Below are 15949 nucleotides of genomic sequence, written 5' to 3' on the forward strand. Positions count from 1 at the left end.
TATTTAATAAAAAGTTAAATAGGGGCGCCTGGCTGGCTCAGTCAGTAGAACATGCGATTCTTGATCTCAGGGTCGTGAGTTCAAGCCCCACATCGGGTGTGGAGCCTACTTTAAAAAAATAAAAAGTTAAATCGTTCTGCAGGAATTACAACAAAAACAAGGAGTTTCTTATTTTCTGTTTCCCATTCTCTACTGCCACTTTCCAGAAGCATTCTCACCTTCTTGCTGTTTCTATCCATGGGTCTAAACATGCCGATACAGCATTTTCAGTATTTTTCAGTTTCAGATATTATTTACTTCTTAATTTCCCAAACTTCCCCTCGTCTGATCTCAATGATTTCTATTATGAAATTTGATTAGATTAAAAGTCAGAGCTTACATTTTGAAGACTGTATAAATATTATTCTCAGCTGAGCCTGGGAGTATACCATAATTACATTTCCTTTCTTGTACAACCATGTTTTCCCTGGAGTTAAAATCATCCTCCCCCCCTTTTTTTTGCTTAGTTTTCAAAGTACACACCACTAACTTATCCTCAAACTTTGTGCTGGAAGCATAACTCTCGCCTCTCTGTGTTCAAACATCAGATCATCTATTGGTTGTATTCTTTCTTGGTTATCTCCCTGCTGCAGCCCTCGGTCCTTCTACAGGTTAACCTGCACGCCACACCTGCTGGGTTCTCCCAACACCATCTTGATGATGCGCTTCACCTGGCTTCTGTGTTAGATGCCCTGTTTCTTAGATACCATTTCAGATGTATCCTTCTTTGGGCGATTACAACATACAGTAGCTGTCTGAGTCAAGGTAATAGGCTATACATTTTCTGAGACTTTTCCTGTTTTAGAATGTTCTCCCTTCCCACTTGACTGATCATGTGACTGGATATAGAATTCTTGGTTGGAAATAATTTTCTCTGAGTATTCAGGAAACTATCTGTTGCCTTATGAATTCCAATGCTGCTGAGAAGTCCAGGAACATTCTGATCCGTGGTCCAGGTTTCATGGGACCTGATTTTCTATTCTAGAAGCTCTTAGAGTTGTCTCTTTGTTAACATGAACTCTGAAATTCTGTGACGGCTGACTTAGGGATGAGTATTTTCTTTCTTTCTTTTTTTTTTTTTAATGATTTTTTATTATATTATGTTAGTCACCATACAGTACATCCCCGGTTTCCGATGTAAGGCTCGATGATTCATTAGTTGTGTATAACACCCAGTGCACCATGCAATACGTGCCCTCCTTACTACCCATCACCGGTCTATCCCATTCCCCCACCCCCCTCCCCTCTGAAGTCCTCAGTTTGTTTCTCATAGTCCATAGTCTCTCATGTTTCATTCCCCCTTCTGATTACCCCCCCTTTCTTTATCCCTTTCTTCCCCTACCGATCATCCTAGTTCTTATGTTCCATAGATGAGAGAAATCATATGATAGTTGTCTTTCTCTGCTTGACTTATTTCACTTAGCATTATCTCCTCCAGTGCCGTCCATGTTGTAGCAAATGTTGAGAACTCGTTCTTTCTGATAGCTGAGTAATATTCCATTGTATATATGGACCACAACTTCTTAATCCAGTCATCTGTTGAAGGGCATCTCGGCTCCTTCCACAATTTAGCTATTGTGGACATTGCTGCTATGAACATTGGGGTGCATATGGCCCTTCTCTTCACTACGTCTGTATCTTTGGGGTAAATACCCAGTAGTGCAATGACTGGATCATAGGGTAGCTCAATTTTTAACTTTCTAAGGGACCTCCACACTGTTTTCCAGAGTGGCTGCACCAACCTGCATTCCCACCAACAATGTAGGAGGGAAGGGATGAGTATTTTCGTGCACGGAACCAACCTGACTATTTGGGAAATGTTCTCAAGCATCGCTTCTCCAAGTGACCCCTGGATTTCTGAGACCCCTTCAGAAGTCTGTAAGGTCACTGTTTTCATAAAAATTCTTAAGCAATATTGGCTTTTTTACTTTCATTTTTTCATGAGCGTACAGTGGACTTTTCCAGGTGACATGACTTGGGATGAGGTAACAGATGGAAAGGAGAAGCTCACTTAAGGGGGTGCCTGGGTGGCTCAGCCATTAAGCATCTGCCTTTGGCTCAAGTCATGATCCCAGGGATCCCTGGGATCGAGCCCCGCATTGGGCTCACCGCTCGGCGGGAACGCTGCTTCTCCCTCTCACACTCCCCCTGCTTGTGTTCCCTCTCTCGCTGTCTCTCTCTGTCAAATAAATAAATAAAATCTTAAAAAAAAAAAAAAGCAGCCCACTTAAGAATCCAGTGATTTTTTAGTAAGTCAGACAATAAAGACATTTGCAAAAATGTAAACCAATTCCAATATATACACAAATGTTAGGGAAAAAGCAGTAAAATTATTTTTCTAAGAATGTGTGTTCATTATTATTGAATAAATTGAAGTTTTAACAATTTTTCAGTTTTAATTTCTATCATGGTAAACAAAAAACATCATACACCATAAATAAAAAAAGCTTTTTGGGCCCTTAGTAAATCTGAAGTATGTACGGATCCTGGGACCAAAAAGCTAAGGAAACTCCATGCCTAAATCAGGTCTTTGATATTTCCTTCCCCCCATTTTCTCTTCTCTTTTTGAATCTCCTACTATTCACATTTTAGATCTCTTGGTGTAATACCCTAATCTTTCTTATTCTTCCTCTCCTATTTTCTATCTTCTTATTTATTGTTTGTTTTCTGGGAAACTTCAATTTTATTTTCTGCCCCCTCTATTAACCGTTTTCCTTTCTACTATCTGATTTTTAATTTCAGAGTGTTTTTTTAGAAATATGCTCTTTAGATTGTTCTTAATGTTTCCATTCTTATGAGTGCAAAATTTCTTCTTTTCAAAGATATTATTATTAATTATCTGGGGCTTTTCTTTCCTGCCTTTTGCTTTCTGCTGAGCTCTCTTTATTCTGTTTGATCCTTTTGGCTTCTGTCATTCATGCTAGAGGCTCTCCCCAAACACCCAGGATCTTCAGTTGTCCTTTCCTATTTGAAGGTGAGAGATGACAATGCCGACTGTAAACTATGTGAGAAGTGGAGCTTTCCACAGGGTCCTCTTCACTCAAGGCAGCTGTTCTCCAACTTTGTGCTATTATGACCTGTATACACTTTAAAAAATTCTTTATGTGGATTATACCTATGGATATTTATTAGAAATTAAAATTAAATATTTTTGAAATAGATCAATTCATTTAATAAGTCTAATACATGTTAATATAAATAACTTTTGTGAAAAATAGATTTTATAAAACAAAAGTTAGTGAGAAGAGTAAGGTTGTTTTACATTTTTGCAAATCTCTAATGTTGACCTTAATGGAACACAGATGGATTCTCATATCTGCTTATACGTTCAATCTGTCACAATCTGTTATTTTTTTTAAGATTTTATTTATTTGTTTGAGAGAGACAGTATGAGTGGAGGAGGAGGGGCAGAAGGACAAGCAGGGTCCCTGCTGAGTAGGGGGCTCGATCCCAGGACCCCGAGGTCATGACCTGAGCTGAAGGCAGATGCTTAACCAACTGAGCCACCCAGGCACCCATTATTTTGATGAAGTACACAGAAAACAATCCAACCTCACATAGATATGTCACCGGAAAAGAGAGGAGTCTTTGAATACCTATTCAGAAAAGTGTGTATACTCTTTGGTATTACACTGAAACTGAACATATGATAATTTCTTAGAGATCTGTTGGAGCCTGATGCCAATACCAATACACTATACCCTGTTACGTTAAAATCCATTGGTCTATCTTGCACATTGAAAGGATCTTTTACCAATGCATGATTTCAGGATAGTCCCAATTTCAAACATTCATTCCTAAGAGTCCTATAAAAATATTCCCTTTGTAAGATTATTTTTACTTTGGAAAATACAATCCTGATACTTGTACCAATATCTCTTACAGATAGATGGGTATGAATAAATTAAAGACAGCTGAAATCTAATCATTGGGACCTAAACACTGGATGAAGAGAAACAGTTAAAGAAAAGTAATAGTCTAATGAACCACCAGAGACAATGGACTCTTGGAAACAAACTGAGGGCTTCAGAGGGGAGGGGGTGGGGATTGGGATAGGCCGGTGATGGGTATTAAGGAGGGCACGTATTGCATGGAGCACTGGGTGTTATACGCAAACAATGAATCATGGAACACTACATCAAAAACTAATGATGTACTGTATGGTGACTAACATAATAAAAAATTATTATTAAAAAAAAAAAAAGAAAAGTAATAGTCAAAGAAGCAACATTTCTGGGCCAGTGATTTCCATTACTGGAGGATGGAGGGCTCAAGATCTAGGTTTTGTGTCCAGGTCTTTCAATATAAATCCTCTTTCTGATCAGAAAAGAATTTTGAGCAGAATCCGTCATGGCTTAACAGAAATACTCCTTGAAAATATCCAACTCTCTGTGTTCTATATGTTAGGCTAATCCAGCTTCCTCTGAGCTTTAACTTCATCTCCAGAGTGAACTACCTGGTAGGAGGAAGTGTCTCAGGGGACACACCCAGGCTCCAGGTATAGCTCACCTGTAAATGAATGACTGGCATTCATTGCTCAAACCACAGGGTAGGAGGGAGCTCAGACACCTTCCAGTCCAACCCCTCATATTAAGGTGAGGAAATCATGGCTCCTACAAGGGAAGTAGCTTACCTTAGTTCACACAGCTAATAATTAATGGCCACAGCTGGGGTTAGTATCAGGGCTGCTGAATCCTAGTCATGTACTCTATTAAAAACACATCTATTGAAAGATTTGTTTCCTGGCTGACTCAAGAAAGCCGAGGGCTGGACTCTGCATTATGGTGTTTTTGGTGCAAGACCTTGTCTACCTGGGAGCCCTAGCTTGAGTCACCTGCTTAGCTTTCCTTTACAATCATTTTCTAAAATAGGACAAATGCTAAGAACGGGAACAGTGAGGAAGAAGTAATGAGATTTCTTTCATGCCCTTGTCATAGGGCCATTGTCCTAATGTATTTGGCCCACCATCTTGTTCGCTCTCCATTTAACAGTAATTATTGAAAGCCTCCATGACAGGCATCGTTACAGGTACGGAGGTGTGGTATAAAGAATGTGGGTGAAAGCCCTGTCCTATGGTGCTTATGCCCTGATCAGGGGTGGTAAATGTTAATAACAGAATACATAAAGAACATAGTATGAAACAAAAGACAAGTGTGGGCAAGGATGTGAAGAATAAGAACCCTTGTACACTGTTGGTGGGAATACAAAATGGTACAGCTTCTGTGAAAAGCAGTTCTTCAAAAAATTAAAAATAGAACTACCATATGAGCCAGCAATCCAATTCCTCGATATTTATCCAAAAGAACTGAAATCAGAATCTTGAAGAGATATTAACACACTCATGGTCATGGCAACACTAGTCACAATAGCCAAGATGTAGAAACAACTTAATCCACGGATGGATAAAGAAAACGTGGTATTTACATACAATGAAATATTATTTAGGCTTAAAAAGGGAGGAAATTCCGTAATCTGCGATAACATGGGTAAACCTTGAAGACATCATGCGAAGTGAAACGAGCCAGTCACAAAAGACACATACAGTATGATTCCACTTACTTGGGAATCTAAAGTAGTCAAATTCATAGACTCACAGAGTAGAATGGTAGTTACCAGGGGTTTGACGGGTGATGGGGGGAGATGGAGGAATTGCTAATCAATGGGCAAAAAGTTCCAGGTAACAAGATGAACAGATTCTAGAGACCGGCTGTACAACACAGTACTGAAGTTAACAATAATGTAGTGTACTCTGAAAATTTTGTTAAGAAGGTAGATTTCACGTTAAGCATTCTTACATAATAAAATAAAATCTGAAAGCACTATTTTGCTAAAAACAGAAAAACCTAAAGAAATTACAACAGAAACTCGCATGACATAATACGTTATCACTTAATGAGAAACGTTTATGTGAAAAATAATAAAGTATTGGTTTTACTGAAAAACGAAACAAAACAACACAATATGACACTATCCTATGTGATACAAAGCAAAAAGAGCAATATGGGGAGAGCAACTGAGGCTGGGTAGGGGTGGAAGAGCACTGGAGCAGTCATGGAGGGCTCTTGATAGAGGTGATATTGGAGTATGGGGAGGGCTGAAAGAGAAAGTCATTTAAGAAATCCGCTGAGCACACCAAGCTCATTCTGGACTCACTGGCGTGAGGTTGCAGAAAGGAAGCCACTATTGGCTGGAGTTTGGTGAACAATAGGAGCATGGGAGATACAGGAAGAAGACTGACTAAAAAATAATATGCCCTGTACTAGGGGAGCACAGATGCGACCACGGAATGTGGTATACCAGCCACTGAAGATACTCCATAAAGACCAGGACTGTCCGAGAGTTACAGCCTAAGGATGGGGACCAGGTTTCTCATTGCATCCGTGTATCTAATGAACAACCCTACCTGTACATTGGCAGGAGGGAATGATTCATAGACTGTGTTTTGTACTCACAGCTAAAATTAGAGTCATCCCACCTTTGGGTTTTGGGTATTTCCCCCATACCCTAAGTTCCAAATATTTCTTCCTTTTTGAGTAGGACTATGAAAAAGAAGGTAACATTTCATACTTGCTTACTTACATTTCTTACTTGTTTGAAATGTAATTAGAGGAAATGTAGTTAGAGGAAACACTGTTCTCTTTTACAGAACATATTACATGTAAAATTTTCTCTGACCAGTGATGTGAACTTGAAGGCAGGAACTGTATTTTGACCTTGAAGATTCTACTGCCTCACATGGAATAAGAGACAGGAATGGGGCCTCTCCCCTTCCGGTGTACAATAGACTCAGCACCACTTCCTTTCCCCACCTACCTAACTAGGTCAGCTGCCAATCTAACTATTGCATCCACACCGGCACATGTGCACGTGGGAACAGAAAATGGAATGAGGTTAACAGCACCAAATGTTCCATTAATTTCACTGATACGTTAATACTGGCCTTGAAAGTCCACTTGAAGAAAGCCTGCGGGTAAAAACATTGTTACCACCGTGCAGAAGTTAAAAGAGATTTTGGTGGTGGGAAAATGCACTAAAAGAAAAGAAAACTTCCCCCTCCTTTCATTGTCTTCATGTTCTATGTATCCCATGATTCACTTTCTGAATTACATTTCAAGGAAGAAAAAAAGGATGGCCCAAATAATTTTTTTTTAGACTTAAACTAGACTTAGCTGAATGTTTTATAAGCAGGGACTTGACATTTACAGACTAAAGAGAAAAAGTTAAAGGGAAAGGGAAGATTTTACTCTCATCTTCTGAGGAAGGAAGAGAGCTTAGATGATTTTAATATGCTAATAATTTTAAAATAGAAATTCAATATAAAGAATGGTCTCTCTTTCCTCACTCTTCATTCTTAAAGAAAGATTCAAATTACAATTTAGGTAACTCTTCTCTATTCCAAGAGAAGGGTGACTGTATAAAACAGTAGGCATTTTCTTCTTTAATTGGAAGTAAAAAAAAAAAAGTTTTGAGATTTTAGGGGCATGTTAAAAGGGGGAAAGTGGTTTCTTTTGACTGACCTAGTTTCCTGACCATTTAGGGATTTCTTCCAGACACCAAACCACAGACTTAAATTTCTAGGCTATCACAGGGATTACGAGAGGAAAGAGAGATTTGGCTTTACAAAAGGAAAACAAAAATGAAGTATCAACTGCGTTCCAAAATGTTTTACGTTGGAAGGTTTTTGTGAAGTAACAATTTAAATCTAGTCATGTACCAAAACTAAACACAGATAGTATGAGGAAAGAAGTTATAGATTATGGTCATTTATGAACATGCATGAAAAATTTCTTTAAAAAATACAAACGAATTAAACTTATCAGGACACAAATATATAAAACATCATGACCAGGTAAGATTCATTTCAGTAATGAATGTATGATTCAAATAGAATGCCTAGTAATATAATTTACCGTATTATGAATAGAAAGAGAAAAATCATATGCTAATTTTCTTGAAGACAGATTAAGCATTCAATGAAATTTAATATTCATTCACAATATCCTAGCAAAATAGGAAAAAATGTTTATGTAAATCCCAAAACAAACATCATAGTTATTGGTAAGAGAGTTAAAGCATTCCTGCTAATGTCAGAAAGATGATAAAGATATAACATCAAATCAACACTGTACGAGAAGACTTACCCAAAAAATAAGATACGAAAAAACATAATGGGTAGAAGAACTATAAAGGAAGACAAAAAAATTTCCTCATTTTCAGATACTAGTGTCTATACAGAAAATCCAAACGGATCTATAAACCACCATTAGAACTAATGGAAAAGCTTAGAAAGTTAGTTGGATACACTATCAACATAAAATAATCAACAGCATTCCGAGAGGACAATAATAGTCAATTCCAAAATAGAACAAATATTCTGGTCAAAATAACATCAAAAGGAATAAGTTTTTAAAAGTCGTATGTATGAATGTGATGGAGAAATTATAAAACACTACTATAGGACATTTTAAAAAGGCTTGGTTGAAGAGAAATATGTTTATGCATGGGATGACTCAATATTGTAAAGATGTCAATTGTGCCAAAATTAATCTAAATTAAGTGTATTTCCAATAAAAATCCTAACAGAGTTCTTCAGGGAACTTGACAAACTAATTAAAAAAAAATCACTTGACAGTGCAAAGAGTCATGAAAAGCTAAGCCAATACGGAAGAGAAATGTGGGCTTAATAATGAAGAAGATGTGGTATGGGGCAGAGATGGACAAACAGAGGAATGAAACAGAATGCAGAGCTCAGAAACAGACTCATACATACATGTAAACTTCACATGGGATTCCTAATGTGGAGGTACAAATCAGCACAGAAAGGATGTGCTTTTCAACCAGTGGTGATCAGGCTACTGGCCAGACATAGGAAAACAAGAATTTGGATCTCCTACCATATACCATACCTACATCAACAGTAGTAAGGTTAAAGACAAGGCAACATTTTAAGACTTTTAGAAAAATAATAGAGCATAGTTATGAACAGAGATTACAAGATAATTTTTTTTAAAGATTTTATTTATTTATTTGAGAGAGAGAGAGTGAGAGAGAGCACAAGCAGGGGGAGCGGCAGAGGGAGACAGAGAAGCAGACTCCCCACTGAGCAAGGAGCCTGACTCTGACTCAGAGCCCAATTCTAGGACCCTAGGATCATGACTTCACCGACTGAGCCATCCAGGCACCCCATAAGATAATTTTTCAGATAGAACACAAAATCCACATATTATAAAATGTACATTTATTTAGTGTGGTCAAACCTATGAATTATATGACTTCTTTTCAAAGAAACTGTAATTAAAGCGAAAAGACAAGTCTCATTGTAGGAGATGGTCTGCAACTCAAATAATCCACAAAGATCACTAGCCAAAAATCATGAAGAAAGCCTACACAGCAATAAGAACAAGAAATATCCTGACAGAAAAATGGGCAGTGAGTAGAAGGCAGACATTCACACACACAAAAATCTAAGTGGCCAACAAACAAGACAAGATGCTCAGTCTTACTTGTAATTGGCAAAACACAAAGTAATATATCTCCCAATGGAATATTACATTGCAGTGAAAATAAACAAGAGAGGTATAAATCTCAAAAGCAATGTGGAGAGAAAAAATTTTGTGAAAGGTTGGCACATTTTATGCCATGTTTGAAATAAGTGAAAGTGAGTTACATATTTTAAATAAATGCTTACATAGATAGTCATGACAACAAAATCATACCTGGGGGTAACGCACCAAGTCTGGGCTAGTAGTAGTTCCAGTTCTAGTGGTATACTGAACCGGATTATACTGGCTTGCCTGAGCCAATTCTGCACACCTCCTCCTAATTCCATGTTCAGTGATGTCTTGCTAATAGCTTGAAATCTGCTGTGATGGAATATTTACACCACAGAAACTGGCAAACAATATACATCTCAGATTCCCCTCTCGCGTCCTAATGCCGGAGAACTGGTTTACCAGCACCTTACTATGCCACTCTCCACAGAATGAGATGCAACTGCGAGGAACACATAAGGGGCTTCAACAGAATTTGTAATGTCTTTATGCTTTAAAGAATTTCTAAAGTAAATATCACACAAGAAAAGGCTTTGATAGAGTGGGGATAGGGTTCATGGCTATTTATCATGCTACTTTTCTATCTTTTGGAAATATACTCTGAAAACACAATCTAGTCAGCAGAGCTTTTTGGGCCAGCATAAAACCATTTTCTTTTTCCCCTCTTTAATTTTAGAGATTTAAATCTTGCTTAGTTGGTCACAATATTATAATATGTTGAAAAACCTGGATCTGAACTAATAATAGAAACTTTAAAATTATTTCAAGCCCCAACGAGAGATTTGCTAGAGTCAGACCTTTGAAACCAACTGATGTAGGGTATATAATAAAAGATTCATAAGAGGCATTAACATAAAAAGTCACATCAATACTTCTTACTTAAGCAAATATAACAGCAAAGATATTTGAGCTCTAAATGTAGACTCCAGATCTAAGGGAAAGGAAGTAAAAACAAATAGGGACATAATAGTGTGGACAGCTCAGCTATAAAAGTTAAACAAGCAGATGCTCTTTCTTTCTTTTTTTTTTTTAAGATTTTATTTATTTCCTTGAGAGATAGCGAGTGAGAGACAGCACGAGCAGGGTGAGAGGCAGACGGAGAAGCAGGCTCTCTGCTGAGCAGGGAAGCCCGATGTAGGGTTTGATCCCAGGACCCCAGGATCATGACCTGAACCGAAGGCAGATGCTTAACCGACTGAGCCACTCAGGTGCTCTTCATTATTATTTCCAAGAGTATCTGCTTGTTGGGGCACCTGGGTGGCTCAGTCGGTTAAGCGTCTGCCTTAGGCTCAGGTCATGATCCTGGGGTCCTGGGATCAAGCCCCACGTCGGACTTCCCTGCTCAGCAGGGAGTCTACTTCTCCCTCTCCCTCTGCCCCTTCATCCCTGCTCATGCTCTCTGTCTCTCTCTTGACCTCTCTCAAATAAATAAATAAAATTTTTAAAAATGAAAATAATGAAATGAAATAATAGGATTACCAATCGAAATGTGACAAAACCAGGTATTCAAAATAGGCTGGATTGGATGCCTAGTTCTTTGTCCTTGAGCAAAGGACTTTCCATACTGCACTCCTGATTCATCTGTAAGATGTGCATACAATCTGCGTTCTATCTGCCTCCCAGAGCTGTTAAGAGGATTACAGGAGATCATGCATGTGCCAGGGGTAGATAAGTGTGATCTACGAAAGGGCCAGGCATGCACACGTGGTGTTTACTGCATGCATGTTGTGTCACCACATGGATCCCTGACACATCATCATCCGGGTACTCATTCACTCTGACTCAGGCTGACAGGTCTGACCTCCTTGTCCAGAGAACACCAAAGAGAAAAGAACAGAGAACCAATTCAGGAATACAAAGACCTTCTCAGTCTTCCAACTTTTGCAGAATGGGCTCCACTGCCAAGGTCCCTTCTTGTTGACCTAGGGGGCTACATCATTTTTACCTTTCTTTAAATTAGGAGACACAGGAAGATTTAAACTTCAGGGAGTAAAAAAAAAAAAAAAAAAAAGGAAAAGCCCTTCTGGACTATGCCACCACGTCCCAAACCATGGCCTGAAAAGCAGGGCTCCACTCTGGTGAGAGGGATTGTGGCTAAATGCCTGGGGTTTGGGGTCAGAGAAGCCCAGATGAGGCATATAAGGTGATAATGAGCATAAAGCTCTACGGCCTCCGGCATGAAGTAAGCAGGAGACAAACAGTCATTACCATCAATGTACAGCCAAACCAGCAGAGGCTTAGGCCAGGGGCCTCCCAGCACATATGCCTCAATCCTCTCCCCATGTTACAGTGCCACTGCTCGGCTCTGGAAGGAGAAGCCACTTGGGGGTTCATGAGATTTTACCATCAGCGACTGCTAAATGGGAGGCTGTTTTAATACCAATGAACATGTAGACTCTAAATTCCCTAATTCAGTTTGTTTTTTTTTCAAGAGAGCAACTGAACACGCCTGAGTGGTGGGAGGGGGAAAGGGAGAGGGCAGGAGGGAATCTTAAGCAGACTCCATGCCCATCAAGGAGCCAGAGGTAGGGCTCGATCTCACGATGCCGTGATCATGACCTGAGCAGAAATCAGGAGTTGGATGCTTAACCAACTGAGCCGCCCAGGTGTCCCAGCCTCATTCAATTTCGTATGCCCTTTCTCTATTTTCTTATTATTGTGTTTATTTTAGGTAGACAGTGTTTCCCAGCCACAGCTGTACATTGCAAACATCTGAGAAGTTTTAAAAACTTCTGATGCCCTGGCCCCACCCCAAACGAATTCATTATAATATCTAGGGGTGGGATCCATCATATTAAAAAAAAAAAAAAAAAGCTTCCCAGGTGATTCTAGTAGTGTAGTTCAGGTTGAAAATCACAGTCTCGGAACATGCAGACTGGTTTCCAAAGTCTCCTGAGTCAAACCAGGGAGATGTTGCAACATTGGCAGTTTTTATATCCTAGACTTTCCAAATGAAAGGAGGAGTTGATGCAATTCTATACACAGATCTCCCAGAGGCCAGGCTTGTCTTAGGTGTTAGGGATTCAAAGGTAGAAAAGGAGATGTGGCTCCTGCCCCCCAGGTGTCACTTATACCAATTTCATTAAACAAAGAGGGATAAGATTTATAATTTGCATTATGGTTGAGTCATGCAATGACAGGGCACCGTAGAATTTTATAATGGGATTTTACTATAACAAAATCAACATCATCACTGGTTGATATTTTTATGCTTCCTCTGTGCCAGCATTGAGCTAAGTAGGCCCTTTCAGCGTTTGAGCACAGAAGCTTTACAATAACCAGACAGATAGATATTCTTATTATTTCCAGTCATTCATTCCACAAAAGCTTGCATGCCTCTGATGGACCAGGCACTGTTTAGGCACCTGGGCAGTAACAAAACAGAACCCAGGCCTTGGGGAGTGTTCCGTGAGTGGGGGTGAGGAGGAAAGAAACAACAGATGTAAACATAGAGTGTGTCACAGAATTGGATAAATGCCAGAAAGAAAAGGCAGAGCAGGTGACGTGCTATGTGGGTGTCCGGCAAGCTTCACTGAGAAAGGAAGACATGGGCACAGACTTGCGGGGAGGAAGTTAGTTTTTCCACTCCATTTCAAGACTCACCCAAGGAGATCTACATGGCTCAGCTGGGATGCAAACCCAGACATGTTGGAAATGAGAGTCTGTGCTCTACACTTGCCTACAGCCTGGCAGAAGTTTCACAATATAAAATACTAACCGATTGGCTGGTCCCAGCCCCTTCAGCAAATTTCCTAAGCCCGGTGTCTTTTACGTCATAGGTACTTAATATATATTGGAGTTAATCATTTAACTTATTAATTAATTTGAATGAGTATGCTATGACTTAAAGTGTTTGTGTGTTTACTGGGTCCTGCCCACTCCCTAGGCAGAAGAACATTTTTAGAAAATTCAGTGGAGGCGGGGAAGCTGCAGACTAAGTGTGCACACATTTTTGGATGCCCTGTTCACGCTGTGTTGTAGAACAATGTCCCTGCTCTGTCAGGTTAAACAGGTCTCTTCTCTGAGCCAGGAGGATGGATTGGGATGGAGTAGTAAATAACTGTGAAACTCTTCTAGAACAAGGATGCTTCCAGGTAGAAGACTTCATGGCATGATAGCACGTAAAAATGTATGAAATTGAATCAAGGAATACAGGTGAAGTTCTCTTAGGCTGCATTCATCTGAGAGAAAGTCATACATTCCTAGGTGAGAATGATCTTTTGAGTATGAACTTACCTATTGAAGTGGTAGATATCCTGTATGTTTCCAAAGAGGGCTGATCTTTCTTCTGTCCCCAGAGGAAGTTTTGTTTGGTCCCTGATGCAGTCAAGGTAATCCTGGGAAATCAATGAGAAGGATGTCTTAAACACACCTGTCCTTCTCCAAGTCATCTTTATTTATGCGAGACGAATCTCTCATAACAATTTCAAGTAATTATTACACTAATGTGCTCATTAATTGTACTATGAAATACAGAGTGTCACTTTTATTAATGCTGATAATACTCATCTATTTGTAGAATGGGGAGTTCAAGCAAGAAGGAGTATGGTATATATCAAGCTATATACCCCCCAAATGTATTAAAGCTTCCTTAGATGGATAATATGATCATAGTTTCTCATAAGGTCAGATTTTTGGCATAACAACATTATCTTCTGTTTCCTTGACTGATTTATATGATAAAAAGATACTCAAATTCATTTAGTGGAAAGCCAGAAATACAGACCTTAAAATTTCTCATCACAAGAAAAAGAATTTGTAACTGTGCGCTAATGGCTGTTAACTACACTCATTGTGGAAATCATTTCACAATAATCACACGCATCAAGTCATTATGTTGTACACCTTACACTAATACAATGTTCTATGTGAATTATATCTCAATAAACTGGGAAAAGAAAGCATTGCTTAAACATAACCTTGAAATCAGGAAGCTATCAGTTGTTAAAATGCAGAACAAAATTCCTTCTCAAACGCCAATTTATAAGAACCCCCCCCTTTTTATTTTAATAAGCACATAACTCACTCTCTCTAGTAGGCTATGTTAATGAGCCATGGAAAACTCTGAAATGATTTTATATCTTTTAACACAGCAACAGATCCCAAGCAGAGCTAAGATGGGCTTAGATCCACTGTGGGTTGAATGTCCGTGGCTTGGAAGCTTCGAGGTGCTGAGAGAAAGCTGTTTTCCACCCTGGGTGTGAGAGTTCATAACTGAGTGTCCCCCCTTCCCCAGCAATGCTTGAAAAAAGAACTCGGTAGGAGGCAAGAAAACAATAAAGAAAAAAGTGAAAGCAGCTGAAATAACGTAAAATAAAAAATAAATAGAATCCCTTGCCCCGGGCTGCACAATGTACTATGGCCCTTGACCAAACGTCACACGGCTTCGTGCAACCCCGGGGAGGAACGGACCCTGTGCAAATCCCAGGCTACAGCCACATTCCAAAGTCCCATCACAAGCACAATAGCAGTTAGGCGCAACCAGCCAAAGGAGAAACTGAAATTTAAGAACCATCAGATAATTCTTCCTTCTTCTCTTTTAATATGCCACATTCGTTCTCTCGTGCTCTTTCTGCTCCTCAGAGGAGAAGCAGGCAGTTCTCAGGAGCATGTTTCCCAGACTGCATCACAAAACTCACCTCCTAGTTCTTTAACACTGAAATCACTGGCATGCACAAACCAATGTTTATAAACCTTTTTTTCTCTTTTATTTTTAAAATGATTTTATTTATTTATTTGTCAGAGAGAGAGAGCACAAGCAAGGGGAGCAGCAGAGGGAGAGGGAGAAGCAGGTTCCCCACTGAACAAGGAGCCTGATGCAGGACTCGATCCCAGGACCCTGGGATCAGACCTGAGCTGAAGGCAGACGCTTCACCAACTGAGCCACCCAGGTATCCCCCTTTTTCCCTCTTCTAACAAGCTTTGTGGGAATATCTTTTCTTCTTAAGACAGCGGTCATCTCAAAAAGAAGTTAAATTCATAAGGTTTAAGTGTAACCGGCACCCCAAACCCAACAACAGCAAGACATAGCCTCCCTACTTTCATAAATGAAACAATTACAAGGAGCTTAAGTATCTGTATAGGCTAGAGAGTTAATGCCTAAATAAAAAATGCTCAGGAAAACTAGAAGTGAAATGAATGCCTTTTGAACATGTAAACCTAAATGTATTCATTGAGAGTTACATAAAATTACACATGGTACAAAAAGATGGGCTAATATTTAACTTGCATCGAACGCTTATATTTGATAGCTGTTTATACTTTGATCAACATTTTAAAAGGACACATCATATGCAAAATTAAGGCAGTAAAACAGAAGGTTCTAGACGGGCGTGAGCTTAAACAGAAGGATATGGATA

At 39.3% G+C, this 15949-nt stretch overlaps 1 protein-coding gene across 3 annotated transcripts in view; it reads right to left on the reverse strand.

Annotated features, from left to right (window-relative positions):
- Positions 1-15949, reverse strand: part of PLEKHG1 (pleckstrin homology and RhoGEF domain containing G1) — a 219003-nt gene that overhangs the window by 44667 nt on the left and 158387 nt on the right. For all 3 annotated transcript variants that reach the window (XM_048225975.2, XM_057310972.1, XM_057310971.1), the window contains one exon: positions 13827-13927. In XM_048225975.2, coding sequence (XP_048081932.1) covers positions 13827-13927 — 101 coding nt within the window. The remainder of the gene's footprint in view (positions 1-13826; positions 13928-15949) is intronic.

This window comes from Ursus arctos, unplaced genomic scaffold, assembly GCF_023065955.2.
Source record: "Ursus arctos isolate Adak ecotype North America unplaced genomic scaffold, UrsArc2.0 scaffold_13, whole genome shotgun sequence".
NCBI lineage: Eukaryota > Metazoa > Chordata > Mammalia > Carnivora > Ursidae > Ursus > Ursus arctos.